Source organism: Alexandromys fortis, unplaced genomic scaffold (genome assembly GCF_014885135.2).
Source record: "Alexandromys fortis isolate MF-2015 unplaced genomic scaffold, M_Fortis_MF-2015_v1.1 scaffold_82, whole genome shotgun sequence".
Lineage (NCBI taxonomy): Eukaryota > Metazoa > Chordata > Mammalia > Rodentia > Cricetidae > Alexandromys > Alexandromys fortis.
In genome coordinates this window covers 7,436,401-7,453,231 of record NW_026067963.1, presented here as the reverse complement: position 1 = coordinate 7,453,231, position 16,831 = coordinate 7,436,401, and the positions used below count along the sequence as shown (strand labels likewise).

Below are 16,831 nucleotides of genomic sequence, written 5' to 3'. Positions count from 1 at the left end.
TCATGATTGACACAAGCCGAAGCAGGAACTCGAGGCAGGAACCTGGAGGCAGGAACTGAAGGAGAGGCCATGGAGGAATGCTGCTCACCATCTCCCTCACCTCGCTTGCTTGGCTACCTTTCTTAGGTAGCCGGGGCTCATTTGCCTAAGGATGGTACTGCCCACAGTAGGCTGGGCCCCACTATATCAATGAGCAATTGAAAAAAAAAAATGTCTCAGGCCTACACCCTCAATCCCAGTACTCAGGAGGGAGAGGCAGATGGAGCTCCTGAGTTTGAGGGTGCCCTGATCTCCATAGTAAGTTCCAGGCCAGCAAGGAGATCTTGGAAGGGTGGGGTGTGGAAGGACCCAGAGACTACTTTGTGGAGGCAATTCCTCAATCAAGGTTCTCTCTTTGCATGTCTGTTAGGTTGATGTCAGTATGATAAAGCAGAAGGTTGAGAGTCTGAAGTCAGTCTGGGACACTAACTATCTCAATCCGAAAAGGAACTGTACCCCCAATTCATTCCCTTTCAAAGCTATGTTATACATAACGAAAACAAAGATAAAACCTCATCGAGCATTGTAATTACGGTCAGCATCTTTTCAGCATTGTTTGCAGGATGAGCTATGTGAAGGAGAAGGAGGCATTCAGAGACGACTGCCTCACATATAGGGCAGAGACGTGGGCAGGTGGAAGACAGGAGGGCAGGCCTGCCTTGGCCTCCCGCGCCACCTCTCCTCCTGGTACCCCTTCCCATCACTCACCTGTTGCTCAGCAAGCCTCTTCTGGATCTCGTGGTCATCACAGACATCGTAAACCACGGGCTTGGAGAGCTCAGACTCGATTCGCGCCAACCAGGTGCGAAGGTTGCTCATGTTTTTGTCTAACTGCTGAATGAAAGCAAACGTCTCCTTCAGCTTCTTCACCCTAAGTGCAATGGAAGAGAGACCCAGTTAGCAGCAGTGGGAAGCAAGGGCCAGGATGGACGCCGGACGCTGGTGAGCTGCCGGAAATCTGTACCACTTTGATTTCGTAGCAAGAACAACTTGTACCTCCCCAGGTGTGCATGGTCACAGAGCAGGCGACTCTGCAACACTGTGGGTCTGGATGATGCTTCGCAGGGACTCAGTCTAGCCAAGAGTCCTGTCAGACCCACATGGCCTCCTGATATCCTGACTACTTCCTGGCTTTCCAGACCATAGGGAAGTTGCCATTTTCTTCTCTCCCAAATACCTATTCTGAATACTTCACTGCAGTGACAGCAGTCAGTGGCCCTTCCTGGACAAGGACAGAATGCATGGTGTGAGGGTGGGTGTTCCAGCGAGGCTGCCTGGTGAGCATCTCTGGGTCAGAAAGAGAGAAACCATTCAAGCGCAGATTTGCTTGCCGCCTCTCTTCCTTCCAGCCTGGCCTTGGCATGCAACAGGTTTGAGGGAACACGTGTAGCTTGCATACACTGGAGCTTCGAGTTAACACCAGGCCAAAAGCTACTGAAGCAAAGGCCATCTTTGTTGGTGTGAGGCAGGGTCTCGCTACGTAGCTCCCACTGTCCTGACACTCACAGATCCTCCTGCCTCTGCCTCCTGAATGCTGGGCTTAGAGAGGTGTGTGCCACCTCGCCTGGCTAACATTCGTTTTTCACACAGAGACCGAAATAAAATACTTCCATCAGCCACTTTCATGAAAGCCCTAAATGGGTGAGCGCTTGCACCGCTGATCTGGGTGTTTTTGGATGAATCCCAGAGATTTAAGCAATGGTTTACAGTTCAAAGTCCCTACTTACCGATCCTCAGGTCGGAAGATGCCGCCAGAGCTGCACCCCCGCTGACGGCAATGGAAAGAGAAACTGAGATGCTGACCTCAACTCACAGGAAACACACTGCCTGCGCACCGTCAACTTTTACTTACCAGAACAACTTCCTCCTGGCCTCCATGCCCTCCTCCCCACCTTTGGTTCCATTTCTGAAGCCAAGTCCTGATTCACGCTGGGAATCTTTCAACAGTCCGGCTCTCTACCTTGACAAACCAGTTTAATCTCATAATCGGTTTAACACCTCAAGCAATTTGAGCTTGGCCTCTCACCAAAAGCTGTTCCTGGCTTCATCCATACCCCACCCCCTAACCCTGCCCCCATGCTCCTGGAGTGCCAGAACAAGCTACCACTGTGAGACACTCTCCACTCTTCAGGAGAGAGGGGCGGAACCTCCCATGTGCTGTGGACAGGGCTGTCAACAGGTATTTGTCCAACGAATAAACATGAACAGTCACGTCCCCACATGCTCTTTTATTTTCATATAGGATCTTTTGTAGCTCAGGCTGGCCCCAGGTCTGTCTTTCCATGTTGACAAGGACGATCTTGAACTTCTGATCCTTCTGCCTCCAGCTCTGTAGTATTAGGGTTATATCCATCCAGGACCACACTGGTTTATATCGTGTTGTGGATGGGTCCCAGGGCTTAGTGCATGCTGGGTAAGCACTCTACCAACTGAGCTACATTCCCTACCTCCAGGCTACGTTTAAGTGGACCAAAGAATCAGTATGTTTCTATCTCACCATCAACCAAGACAACCCCAAGGACTGCCTTCCGGTTCTAGCTCTGATAGCAGTGACTTGTATGGTTCTAGGGGAATCCTTTCACCCCAGCCCCTCTACTTCAAGCCTCTGAGGTCTCTCAAACCTCAGCAATAGGGATAAGACCAGAGCACTGGAGTTGAGCAGACCAGGATTGTTAAAGCCCTGTCAACCACCACCTACCATCTGTAAGCTCCACACCCCTGCAAGATTCTTGACTCAGACTCCAAGTGTCCTTATTATCTATAAAATTAAGCTTCTTGCAGGTGATGAGGGATCAAGGCAACAGATAATTGGAACATAATAGATGTTCGGCAACATTAACTCTTCTGATGCTGACCAGGACATGGATGCTGTAACACTGTAGCCAGCTGGCCCTGGACTTTGCTACATTCGTTCCCGGGTATTTTATTCTTTGTAGCTCCCTGAGACAGGGAGGCTTGAAGGCAGGCCATGTAGTCTGCAAGGGCTTAGGTTTGAGTTCTGGCTTTATTAGCCTTCCTTCACTCGGTTAGCTGGGAGGAAGGCAGGATATGGACGTGAAGGCCATTTGGGACAATCTCTGATGAGGACAATGGCCCAGGAATAATCATTTTCAAGGAGGTACATTTTCCAAACTGAACACCTGCAGCAGGACACAGTCCCCTTCAAAGCCACAAGATGACTTATTGAAGAGGAAGTAACCGAATCCGGGCCAGGCCTGGATACAGCTGTAACCTAGATCCTGCCTTCATTCCCGTGGTTTACCATTGCGCCTGTCTGACTTCATCTTACCACCCTGACTCTGTAAGGCCCAGCAGTGGTCCGCACAGTTATGAGGGGCTGACCTCCTAAAAATCTCTGGCTGGAGAAGAGGCCTGGCCATGAGCACTTCCTGATGGTAGAGACCAGTGCTCATGCTCAGTGAGCACCCTACTGCCTCCTGCTTGCCCTTCCCCTCTTCCCAGGATGGCAGCTCACACCATGCTTCCAGCCAGCACCGAATCCCATGCCACTATGAGAGTCACAGCATTTTCTTTTCTTATTTTAATGAGAAGAGGTCTGGGGAGACCACTTTCTATACACAGGGAGCTAACACACGATGGCCTAAGCATGGCCGTGTTTACTTCTGCCAACCAGAAGTTAGGGATGTCATAGCTCCTGGAGAAGGAGAGAACAATTTGCTTAGCCCTCCTAGGACTGTGGCTGTGGCATTTAAAGTGAAGTGCTCAAGGCAGAGCAATGGAGAATGGAAGTAAAATACGGACGGGACATCCTAATCTAAAAACTGTAACCTGTAATGCTCAAAAGTCCAAACTTTCTGGGTGCTGTATCATGTCATTACCAGTGAAAAATCCCATGTCAGACCTTATATGATGGCTACAGTCAAGACAGGTGCACTAAAGACATACAGAGTTACCTTAGGGCTGTGTAAGAGAAATACCAGCGGATTCTTAAGAGTTCTCATAAACATGCAAATATTCCAAAATAGAAAAAGAATCCAAAGTATGTACTTGAGCATTTGAGGTAAAGGGACACTTCGCTGTATGAGCGTTTTCACATGTAGCCCGTTCCTTTAAAAAAAAATATCTACATCGGAATGGTTTGTAACCCATCAACAAACCATAGTGCTAAGATGAAACATCCATGTAACCTGCTAACATTTATGTCACATGCTAACATATATCAGGCCTGCTGTATCTCACATGCTAACAACTCGTTTAATCCTCCCAAGGATGCTCACAAGTACCATGATCATTCCCATTGGACAGCTGGGGGAAAGGCTCATGGGTGAAATAACCTCGATCATGTGGGCCATTAAATAGCAGGGTCTGGCCCCTGTGGCTTGTTGCATATCTTGCACAAACAGATGTGCATAGATCGGGGGTAGAAGACAGGTTTTGTTGCTGTCAGGGAACATGATTCAGATCTAAGATATGGTGGTAGAGGAGTCACAAGCTGCTGTGGCTCGTGGCTGGTAGCCAGCATGGGAAGAGGCTTGGAGTCACAGATATACTACTGCCCATGTTTCCCTTCCACGGATTTCTTTCAATATACATTTAACCATGTGCTTTTGTTTTGGGTCCTATGCACATTGTGAGGATTCAATGGTCACTCGAAGGTGGGCCATAAGTCCCACAGAGCTGATGCAACTTTGATGTCACGATACAGTTTCAGAAGTACTCAGGCAGCCCTACTGGGTGAAGAAGCGACAGTCACCAGTGTGTCTTTTCCATCAAAGATGATGGCTCTGCCCTATTTTAAAGACCAGATGACACCAAAACACTTTGCCTTCAAAGCAACTCGCTGCTCTGCTGTGAGAGGCATTGTAACCTATTGATAACAAGTAGACTTAGGGAAGAGAGAGGGACAGAGACAGAGAGAGAGCGTGCCTCACCCAGGCAGAGTCTAGCTTGCTCTGTAGTTTAACCTCTGCCTGCAGTCCCGACAGCCTCAGTATGCTGGAATCAGAATGTTTCTCAGGCAATCACCTGACAATCAGTTCCAAGAACCAAGGGATGCATTGTTGAAGTTTATATAGTTCTGCTCCCTGTGGATGCTGTAACTCAGCTGTCACCTTCCCTGGGTCAGGAAGCATGTGTCCTTTGCTAATTCCTGAGGGCTGACCTCTTAATCCCGAGGGCTGACCAAACACTCTCCAAACACTGAGATCTCTACTTAACATCAGAAAATGAGGGAATCTGCTCAGAGACCAGCCTGTCAACAAGATGCTGCATGACATCAACCCCTTAGGTAGTTTATGTGGCTTCCACCTCTGCACTTTGCCCATGGTCACACAGATAATATTTCTCATGTATTATCTCTGAACATAGGACATACACCCTGAAGAAAACAACATAGGGTTTCCTGAGCTGAATTCTGGGACTGATTATCAAAACAATATTGCTAGATGAAAGGAGAAGCCATCCATGCCAAAAGTCATTTTTCTACAAATTAAACCAAATTAAAATTATGCCTAAGAGTAGAATAGAAGGGTTCTATTACAGGAATCATGGGTAGAGAAACAGGGCATGATCAAGATGAATAAAGTTTTTCTTTCATCTTAACTAGAGATGGCTCAGAATGTAAGAAAACACAGCTCTTCTTCCAGAGCGGTCAAAATGAAGGTGAGCTGGTAATATAGCAAGTGCATATAGCAAGCAGGAGTCTTGTTATGAATGCACGAGGCTGTAAATATCAAAAGCATTTTTGTCTGGAATAATTCCTCTTCATGCACACGGACTAATATACCTTTCAGCTCTGTTCTCATGGTAAGCAGCATACAGTTAAGATTATAGAAGCTCAAGTCAGTGTAAATTAAGCTACACCTACGTCGATGTGGACATTGTAACAAAAATTAGTAAGGAGAGCTGAAAAGATCAAAAGTATCTGAATCTGGGCTGAAATGAGCAAAAGTATCTAAATCCGGACCAAAATAAATACTTAAACCTATGTATGGGCAGCTGTCAGTTGCTAAGCACCCTGTACCAAGCCTGCACAATTTTATCTTTTTACAGAGCTAAATATCTTCATAGTAAAATTATTAATTTCCACGCCCTGATTTGAGGGCACAGACAGCACATACAATACATTTTAGAGCCAACTGCTGCTTTGAAGCATTTTTTTTTTAATGCCAGGATATTGTTATTTTCTGCACAGCATAATCGCATCCCTGCCGGCTTGTCAGAGGCAGACTGCAGCCACCACAAGCATGCTGACACTGGGAGAGAACCCATCCCCCGAATGGCTGAGCGCTCACACTCCGCAGCCACCATCTCATCGGCGATCTCCCTTGTAACCAAAACAGCAAGGCACACAGAGAGAGCAGCGGCCACCTGGGTCGCGGGTGTGGCTGTCAGCTGAAATGGCACTTACTGTTTATGAGAAAAAACCATTCCTTGGGTTTCCGCGGACGCTCCAAGTTCCCGGCTGCACCTCCACCTCCTGGCCAGGCAGCCCCTCCCCCTGCCCAGCCTGCCTTCTTCATTCACTGGCTCAGCATCTTCCAACCAGACCCTCCCCAAGGCTCCTCATCCGAGGCACCACCACCAGCTGGCTCAGGGCACCGGGCGATGCTGGTTGGAAGGAAGACACCTTTTCTATGCTCTGTAATTTTTATAACCTGCCAACCCCCCACCCCGCTTACAATAAAGAAAACGTCTCTTCTCCAGCTCCCTTCACACACACACAGCCTTTGTTCTGACGTTACAGGATTGCAAGGCTGAGAGGAGAAAGTCCCAGTGTTATCTTGGCACCGTGATACGTATGAAGAGCTGTAAAGCCAGGGAGGAGACATCTAGACTTGGAACATGGTGGGGCGGGGGGGTGGGGGGGTTGATTTCTGGTCTATAATTTCTCTGTGTCATGTTTACAAGCAGCAGTGCAGCCTGAAGCCCGAGCCATGCAGGGGCGCCTTCCTCAGTCCCTAAGACGACATCGCCCTGAGGAGTTTTCCTCTTGCCGGAGATCTGCAGTCCTGCTTGAGAAGGCCAGAGTTCATGGACTCTGCCACTGATTGCTGCAGAGGGACCCCGCCTTGCAGTAGAAATGAACCTTAAGATAGAGGAAGCGATTTTAGCTCCTCCTTCCTGGGTTCTCCAAAATGTAGAACATGGGAGTCCTTCTTTCTCCTGTGGAAATGGGTCAGGCTACCCTCTTCCCCCATTTTGAGACGTGATCACCTGTGTTCCTACAACCTCTCACTTGGCCATTACCATGCCCCACCACCTTGGAGAGCAAGCCTCCTTTGCCAGGGGAGAGGCTTGGCAACCTTTCTCCTAAACGTAGCGTCTGTTTTGTTCATGCCCGCATTCTGGGCTGCTTCTGTGACCTTGTAAGTACCGGACACTGAGGTTTATTCCCTGACTACGCACATTGGGCCAGTTGCTTCCCATCTGCTGATGGCTGCTTTCCCCTTGGGGTAGCCCTAGGCTCCCAGGAAGACATTTCTGCAGGGTAACAGAAGTCATATGCTCCAGAAGTGAAATGACTGGGCTGATGGCAAGGGAAAGGGAAGTGTGGAGGCCAACCTCCAGCTACCCCTTCCCTATGCCCAGCAGCCTCCCAGCTCCTTCCAGGCACCTGTGGTGGCTAAGCTGAGACAGCGTTCTGACTGGCAGTCTTGTTTGGTCTTTCACGGTGACCTTGAGAAACCACAGTTAGGAAGAGAGCCATGAAAAGGGATGAAAAGCAATTGTAACCCAAGGTGGCCAGGGTAATACCTGTTGAGCTTAAATGACAACATCTTGTTTGCTATTAGTATAAACTTGATAGGCTTTATGCGACGGTAGGGGAAATGTGAGAAGCACGTTTAGTTCCTTCCAGTGTCTTTCCATGGACTTGATATTTCTGACAACAAAAGAGCCACCCGATGTCAACAGGGAGGGTCTAGTCTTTTGTTTACCTGTTACTCAAGTCTCTCCTTCAACACTACTAGCATAAGGATACTAAGCCATTGAGGAGGCATTCAAGAGAAAAGTAACGACACTTTCCTTAGAAACTGTAGATAAACAAAATGAGTACAGCCAGTAATGATCCTCATACAGGGGAGATTGCCATTGTACACCTTCCAAGGGAGCTCTTCCAGGCTCTGGCCATTTTCATCAGCTCATTCGCCCACACCACTAGAAATGTCTTTAAAAATGGTCCCCGCCTCGGGCTGAGGTGATAGCTCAGTTGGTAAAGTGTGTGTCACACGAGCGTGAGGACCTGTGTTCAGATCCCCAGCACCTACATAAAAGCTGGGCATGGTGATATACATACGTGTAGCCCTAGCTCGGGGGTGGGGTGTATAGCAAGCAAGAAGACAAGTGCATTGCCAAGATCTCCTTGGCCAGTCATCTAGCCAACCCATGAACTTGGGGCTGTGAGATGCCATGAGGCAGATGTGTGTGGCTGGATCCGTGATTATTGTCTTGCCACTCTCTTATCTGGATCTTGATCCTCACAGATGTCCCGCCAGGGAGACAGGAAGCTTGTACATGGTTTCTCAGCATGGAGACGGAGGCTCAAGACTTATTTGCAAATTTCTGATTTACTTTACTCCATTGCTCATGTGTTTCTCAAACAGACTTCCCATCAAGAGCACCACACCTTGACACCACATCTGGACACACGTTAGGAATGAAGGTCTTGGCGCCTCACCCAGATCCCTGGATGAAGCAGCTCTAGACATGAGAAACTGAGGCAGGTTGTGATGCACACTGAAGCCAGAGAACCACTGTCTTCCAGTAGATGGTCCCGGGCATCAAGTTCTAGGTTTCAGAAAAATTTTAACACAGTGCCTTAGAAAGTCAGCATCCCACAAGAGCCTAGCATGCCCTGAAGATACTTTGTGCTGGGAGATAGACTGGTGATGTGGGATTCCCCTCTGTATGCTGTGAATACCACTGAATAATACAGAAACTGCTTTGGGCCTACAGCAGAGCTATAGGGGAACAGAGCGAGGCAGGGAAAACTAAACTGAATGCTGGGAGAAAAAAGGCAGGGAGCCGCCATGGAGCTGCCAGAGGGGAAAGACATGAGCTGCCAGATGGAACCTTGCTGGTAGGCCACAAGCCTTGTGTTAAAATATAAAATAATAGAAATGGGTTAACCAAACATATAAGAGCTAGCTAGCATCACTTAAGCTTAAGTGATTGATTGGTCAAGCAGTGATTTAATTAATACAGTTTCTGAGTGATTATTTTGTGGGTCTGGGAAGCCCGGAATGAACAAGTGGCCTCCTACAACACTCTGGTTCCTGTTCCCACCCTGAGTGGACGTCATTTCCCTTCTCTGATTGACAGTTTCCCTCTCTGTAAATGAAGGTGTGGGCTGGCCTTGCAGTGTTATTTCAGGAGCCCAAACAGCAGACGTGAGGAGCCTGGCTCTGCTCACCTCCCCAGAAGCTTGGCTGTCTGGGATGGTCAGATGATAATATAGCTTTAAGAAACCTCTTGTGTCTTATTGCTTTAACTAGGATCTCAAGAACTATATTGAATAGATATGAAGAGAGTGGACAACCTTGTCTTGTTCCTGATTTCAGTGGGACCGCTGGGAGTTTCCATTTAGTTTGATGTTGGCTGTTGGCTTGCTGTATATTGCCTTTATTATGTTTAGGTATGTTCCTTGTATCCCTGGACCTAAGCAGAGAACTCTCAACAGAGGAATCTAAAATGGCTGAAAGACACTTAAGAAAATGCTCAACATCCTTAGCCATCAGAGAAATACAAATCAAAACAACTCTGAGATTTCATCTTACACTTGTAAATTCTTACAGGCTAAGATCAAAAACACTGATGACAACTTATGCTGGAGAGGTTGTGGGGAAAAGGGAACACTCCTGCATTGCTGGTGGGAATGCAAGCTGGTACAACCTCTTTGGATGCCAGTGTGGCGATTTCTCAGAAAATTAGGAAACAACCTTCCTCAAGAACCAGTAATACCACTTTTGGGTATATATCCAAAGGAAGCTCAATCGTGCCACAAGGACATGTGCTCAACTATGTTCATAGCAGCTTTGTTTGTCATAGCCAGAACCTGGAAACAACCTAAATGCCCCTCAACCAAAGAATGGATAAGGAAAATGTGGTACATTTACACAGTGGAGTACTACACAGCAGAAAAAAAAATAACATCTTGAATTTTGCAGGAAAATGGATAAAGCTAGAAAACATCATTTTGATTAAGGTTCCAAAAAGACAATTATCACATATACTCACTCATAAATGGTTTTTAAACATAAAGCAAAGAACCAGCCTACAAATCACAATCCCAGAGAACCTAGACAACAATGAGGACCCTAAGAGAGACATACATAGATCTAATCTACATGGGAAGTAGGAAAAAGACAAGATCTCCTGAGTAAATTGGGAGCATGTGGACCTTGGGGGAGGGTTGAAGGGGAGGGGAGAGACAGGGAGGGGAGAAGAGAAAAATGTAGAGCTCAATAAAAATCAATTAAAAAAAAAGAAACCTGTTGTGTTGTACTAATTATTTTTAAAATAATTGTGAATAAAAAAACCAAAGTACTAGATTGGGGATATATATATATATATATATATATATATATATTTTAACCAGTGAATAGACCTGCTCCAGTGGGTTTTAGAGTACTGAACACCATGCTAAGCCTTCAACTTTAACTTCGGTCTACAGTGAAGATCTTCTGAGTTCTATTCATTGTGTGCTTCCAACCGGAAGGGTGTAGGGTAGCACGGGGGTGACAACTGTCCGAGATGAGATCCTGGTTGCACTGTCAGCTGCCTCGGTTTGGACAAGTTTACTCAACTTCAGCCCTCAGTTTCTTTATCAGTAAAATGGGACGATGGTACGAACCTTTCAGAACTACATTGAGAATTGATGGCTCAGCAAGTAGTAGTTCTTGCCATGTCTACTGACTTGAACCCTGGGATCCACACAGTGGAAGGAGACTCCCGCAGGTTGTCCTCGGGCCTCCGCCCTGTGATGTGGCACGCATCTCTAGCCCTCCTCCATCAATAAGGGTACCCAAGAGATCAAGTGACATCATGCGTCAAAGCATATTGTTAAGAACTCAGTTGGCAGTCAAGACACTTGCTATTGTTGCCAGCTGCTACTACCAAGAAGGCGGATGAACTCCCAGCTGCTGTTTTCTCTTCTTCCCCCAAGCAACTAACTGGCCAGAGATGGGCAGCCGGCGAGACAGAGAAGCCAACAGCCTGCTAACCTCTGCAGTGATATAACTGACGAAGGCATGCTACTCTCTTCTTCAGAAGCATAAGCTAGGTCTTACTCCTGAATGACCCACGAGCAAGTGTGATATCATCACACCCTTGATTAATGTCAAGCACCCAAGCGGACATGGACCATAAAGACAACGCCAGCAGAGCCACGATTCACCAACCGAAAGAAATTCTTATTCTCATCTACTAGAATGCTTATTCATTCAACAAATACATGGGACAGTGTTCTCAACCCTGGAAACAATTAATTATTTAAAATTGAATTTATTACGTGTGTGGATGAGAGAGAGCGGTGAGAGCCAGCACACATGTGCCACACAACCCGTGTGGAAGCCAGAGGAGAAATCGGTGGAGTGAGTTCTCTCTTTCCACCACTACGTGGCTTCTGGGAGTCGAACTCCTATCGTCAGGCTTGCACGAGAAGTACTTTTTACCCAGCGAGCCTCCGTGCCTGCCCAGCCATGGGAATAAATTTAATGGAATCCTCGGCCCCGTGGGAGGAAGGATCTGCTTCCACTTTACAATGAAAACGACACATTACTAGTCCACAAACAGGCTTCTCCGTGCTCTTCTGGTCCTATGTCAAATGAGCACCACTTGTCATGTATCTGAAGCGGGCACAGCAGCTCGTGATGTGCGGTTGGACACATTGGGAAGATTGTAGGCCCCTATTTCTACATGGCATGGCAGCCAAGCCATCAAGCCATAGGCCACACCTGAGACGGGTCACTTACCCTTCCAGACAGGCTGTCACTACCTAACAAAAGGTCAGGATGTTGTTTTGCTCCTTCCTTTGTAATTTGGAGGATGCCTGATAAGAGATGCTGATTCAAGCCTATGTGACAGCTAGCATACAGAGCAGACAGCCATTCACCTGGTTACCTAGGAGACAGAATGCTAATGTATTTCATCCTCAGTTAAGTTTTGGTATAAAGACTGTTTAGAGAATAAATGGGGGAATTTTTCAGGGTGTGAACCCAGGATATCACAAGGGACCTCTGAGAATCTCCCTCCTGATGAAACCATGGAAGTTGTGTCTTTATTCCCGTCTCCTTCACGCTGGTCCAGAGACAGTTTATGTTGGGGTCTGGTAGAGAAATAATTGAGGGTCCAGGCTAGCACCAGACCCTGACAGAAGATTTGGAAACAGGCTTAGAGACTTAGGGTGCACAGGAAAGCCAGCAGGGGCTCAAAACGAAGTCTTGCTACTGTCCTGCTTCTTTTTCAAACGGTAAATTGAAGCTAAATTCAGCCCTGCCTCATCTTCCAACCAGTTCCCCTGGTCATTCTTTAGGAACTCCGTCACCACTGGGGGACCACAATGGACTCAGACTTGACTGAGGAGGACAAATCTGTGGCTGACAGTCAAGGCTCCCATCTCTCCCAGGGTCATTTCTTATACTGTGCCAATGGGGCTTCCTGTCCCTTCCTGGGTGGCTTGTCTTCTGCTCCGCAGCCTGCCTGCTTGCTCATAACAAGGGTCTCTCTGCCTGCAGTGGCTCTCGGGACTTTCAGGCCTTCACTCAGGACCATCTGGGATGGCTCTTTCCTTGTCTCCGCCCCTCCACTCTCAGGAGAAGATAGGATCTGGACTCCCCATATGCTTGGCTTTATTGCTGCCAAATAGCCACTCCTATTAATGTAATGGACCCGTCTTACTTCCTGCCCGCTATGCAAACACCACTTAGTCCCTGCCTCTGCTGAGTCGGGCTCACTTAGTGATCAGAGAGGTAAAGGATAGGACACATCACTAACAGCATCCTATTCTTCTCCCTCTCCAAACCTTAATACGCTCTCCAGCTCCCCTCTAAGTTCCAAATCATTCACATGTTCACGCCGGGCACACTGTCCTGTAAACATGTACCAGGCCGGTGGCAGACACTGTTGCACAAATGATCCCAAAATAAGATGTCTCGGAAGACCAGGTTGCAATAGAAAAACATGTAGTTTTGGGGGGTTGGGGTGGAGGGAGTGCTGTCTTTATATGGAAGACTTGAAAACAAAAGCCATCTAAAAGCTCTGGGCATCACCATTGGTTGTTGATGGGAGGAAATATCACCAGCTCTATTTTGGACAACATGGCACCGGAGAACAGAGCTTTGATTTGTGGTCACAGCTGAGAACAAGATGCTGCTCCAGTTGTGTCCCCCCAAGGACCTGGCATGGTCACAAAGGATCCCTACCAGTGCACACTGGGCTCCTGCTGTGGGGGCATCAAGGACCCCCTGGCTGCTATTACACAGAGTGAGGCAGGAACAGGCAGGCATAATTTCATGGGGGGGACATGCTCATTCCAGCAGAGAGTGACAGTTCCCATGAGACCTCCCCTTTAGGATCTCTTTCCAAACCAAGTTTCTGACTCTTGTTTAAAACAAATCCAGCTGGGCATAGTGGCAAGTACTCTGGCTGCTTGGGAGGCAGAGGAGGGAAGATTGGTTGGAGGTCAGCCTGGGGAACATAGCCAAATCCCGCTCTCAACAGCAGCAGCAGCAATCAAAATGGTAGCTCATGCTAGAGTGCTTGTCTAGCATGTTTGTGAGGCTGAATTTAATCCCCAGACACCCTCCATGCACACACATCTAATTCATGTCAAATTTTACTAAAATATCATCTCCAATTATTGTTCAAATCAGAATTCCTGCTCCTCTCCCCCGAACTACAAACCTGGACATTTATAAACCTGTCAGGTTCCCACGCAGGACGACTGGACTTGGCTAGCCAGCTCTGGGAGGCAGTCTCTAGAGGTAGACATGAATTATTTTGGACCACTTCTTACCTCGATCCAATGACATCGAAAAGATGCCGCCAGCGGTCGTTGATTTTGCTGAGCTTGTCGTCCATCTCGGCTGCCTTGGCCTTGCTGCTGGCCTTGATTAGCTGCTCGCCCATCTGTTTCAGCTGCAGCTTGCTCTCACTGAACGAGCTTATTTCTTCCATGCAATCCTGGCAGACACCAAAGCACAAGGCCCGAGCCATCACCACCAGCTCAGTCCTTCTCCAGCCCAGGGCACACGCCGCTCTCTCTTAATGCACTCTTTGGGTTTGTTTTTGCTTTATCGGACAGGGTCTCCCACTGAGCTCCAGGCAATACTCCCGCCTCCGCCTCCCAGGTGATGGGATTTGCAGGCACGTACTCCCATGCTGGCTACATTAGTGTTAACTTGTCAACAGAGTTCTTTGAGGAATGGCTCACACCAGCTAGGTGACTACCAGGTGTTTAAGGCAGTAGTGACTATCTCACTGTGTAGCCCAGGCCTGCAGCTCATGATCCTCCTGTCTCAGCCTCCTGAGTGTTGGTGTAGGTAAAGTGCTCCCATGCCTGCCTATAGGCACTTTCTTTTTCTTTATCCTCGCTGTGCTGAGGGTTGAATTCGGGGCTTCATGCATGCAAAGTCAAGAACTCTATCACCGGGGCTATGAGAACACCTCGTTTTCCCCTCACAAATGTGGAGCCGAGACTAAATGGACTCAACTGAGTCAGCCTGAGGCCCAAGGTTCCCCAAGGTTGATGAAGAGGTGTTTTGGGTGGCTGTACAAAGATGCTCAAGTCACTTCTGTCACCAAAGCTGGCTTCCATTTTGACTTGGGTCCCACGTCACAATAACTAGAGAAACCATCGCTGGCTAGTCTTCCCAACTGAGGGAAAGCAGCCTTCCTCAGCACCGTGTCCAACTATGACAGTTCATGCTCCCTACCTTTCTCACCTCCTCCTTTGGAAAGACCCAAAACAGTCCTCCTGAAACATGAACACTGCCATGTGACAATGCGGCACTGTGGCTCTTTGAGCCTGCAAAGGACCTTGACCCTCCTCAGTGCACCCATGTGGGCACCCTGCCCCCCACTCACCTTCTGTAACTTTTCAATCATCTCTTCAATGCTAATATCCGCTGTCTGTAGAACTTTGTTTTCCATCTGGACCAGCCAAGCACACAATTCCTTGTTTTTTTCATTGAACACGATCCATGAATTGAGCCTGTCTTCAATCTCCTGCTTGCGGATAGCCACCTAGGGATGACATGCATTTTGGTAGCTGAGGCTAGCCGGGGAGGAAAATCCCTTGGCTTCCAAAAAAGTGAGCACCCCCATCCCACCCCCAAGGCTCACAAACACAAATGAACACCAATGTCATTCACTTTGGTCAGCATCTGTCTCTAAAACCTGTTTGGTTCTCTCAAAACCTAGGGCTCAGCACTAACAAAAGTTTTTTTTTCACCCTTGGTAACTGCCACTAAAAACTAACAAAAGATGAAAGGATGGCATTTGCACTCTGTGTATTTGCACTGACGAGCCCCACGACACAAGAAAGGTTAGGTAAACACAGACGCATAGCTCGACTTTGTTTTCCCTGTTCTTTCAATGTAACACATTTACCGATTGCTACCTTGTAACTTTGTGGCCCAAAACCTTTTTCCTTTCAAAACAAATCCGCATATCCAGAAGGCCAGTGTTCAGCTTGTTTTGAAAAGTATCATCCAGATCACAATATTAAAAAGAAAAAGCAGTCAATCATTAGTAATGCAAATGACCAGAAAACTTAAAAGATGCAAAAGTGTTTGAGTATTTAAGCAAACAAAAAATAATACCCCAAACAATTCATTTAATCTACTTTGCCATTGCACACTGTAGCTTTTGTCTGGAAACCATAAAAATGTCACCAAAAACTGGTCTGGAGCAAGCAGGCTGACCCCCAAACACCCAGTGTCCAGTTATGCTAACACCAGCCAAGGGGCTTCCCGCTTTTCTTAGAAGGCTACAATTTATCAGTTAAATTTACATCCGGAGAATACAAACCAGCCTTCCTAAATGTACAGCTATTCCAGTTTCTAAAAGTCCTTGAAATCCTGAGTTTAAATGGAGCAGTGAGGAGTTCTTTTGGCTTTAGTTTTAGCACCCACTTTATAGGGGCTGCAGTCCCCTGAGATCTTTCTCACCACATACAAAAGAACTTCTGCTCTTCACAGAGTGAGGTCAAGATACCAAATGTGTATATATATACTTCTGTGTCCTGTCCAGCCGCATGCGTTTAAAAGGCCCGAAAATCTATCCCTAGAGAAACAAGCATTTTGCTCCCATTCCTCTGGCATCTATTCATTTTTTAGCTTCTAAAAGCCCTGGCATTCTGTGGCAGGAACGAGTCCACAATGCTAACAATTAGGACCATCTGGAGGATGCTCTTTGAGCTTTCTTGACTCTTAGAAGACTTTAAAGATTCTGAGCATTTCCTTTTGCATAAAACATGAATCGGAACAATTTAACAGACACGCACAGCACACTGTAACTACAAAAACTGAGTTTTTGATAAAGTATTTTTACTTCAAAATGTAATTAAAAGCATCTTTAGAAGACAGGTATTTACAAACATCAAATTCACTTGCACACGCACGCACGCACACATGCGCAAACAAAATAATAAGATTAAGGAATTAACTTTTCCTGAGAATTATGTATCCTTAAAACAAGGATTTTTAAGATTGAGCCCTTTAATTCCACCTTGATCCTGCCACAGACTTGAACTGTGTAATACTCCGAGCACAATTCCAGTCTTATCCTGTAGAAGCTGAGAGCCTTAGGCTACAGTCCATCACTTCGGAGT

The 16,831-nt window shown here is 47.1% G+C and overlaps 2 protein-coding genes across 9 annotated transcripts in view; one reads left to right on the top strand and one right to left on the bottom strand.

Moving 5' to 3' along the window:
* The window catches only part of Esr2 (estrogen receptor 2), an 84,116-nt gene extending 77,780 nt beyond the window's left edge, over positions 1 to 6,336 (top strand). The window contains exon 11 of the mRNA XM_050153723.1: positions 6,194 to 6,336. The gene's annotated coding sequence lies outside the window, so the exon portion shown is untranslated. The remainder of the gene's footprint in view (positions 1 to 6,193) is intronic.
* Syne2 (spectrin repeat containing nuclear envelope protein 2) overlaps positions 1 to 16,831 on the bottom strand; it is a 292,157-nt gene that overhangs the window by 30,308 nt on the left and 245,018 nt on the right. For all 8 annotated transcript variants that reach the window (XM_050153713.1, XM_050153714.1, XM_050153716.1 and 5 more), the window contains 3 exons: positions 15,085 to 15,243; positions 14,015 to 14,181; positions 748 to 910 (listed from right to left, as the gene is read on the bottom strand). In XM_050153713.1, the coding sequence (XP_050009670.1) occupies positions 748 to 910; positions 14,015 to 14,181; positions 15,085 to 15,243 (489 nt within the window). The remainder of the gene's footprint in view (positions 1 to 747; positions 911 to 14,014; positions 14,182 to 15,084; positions 15,244 to 16,831) is intronic.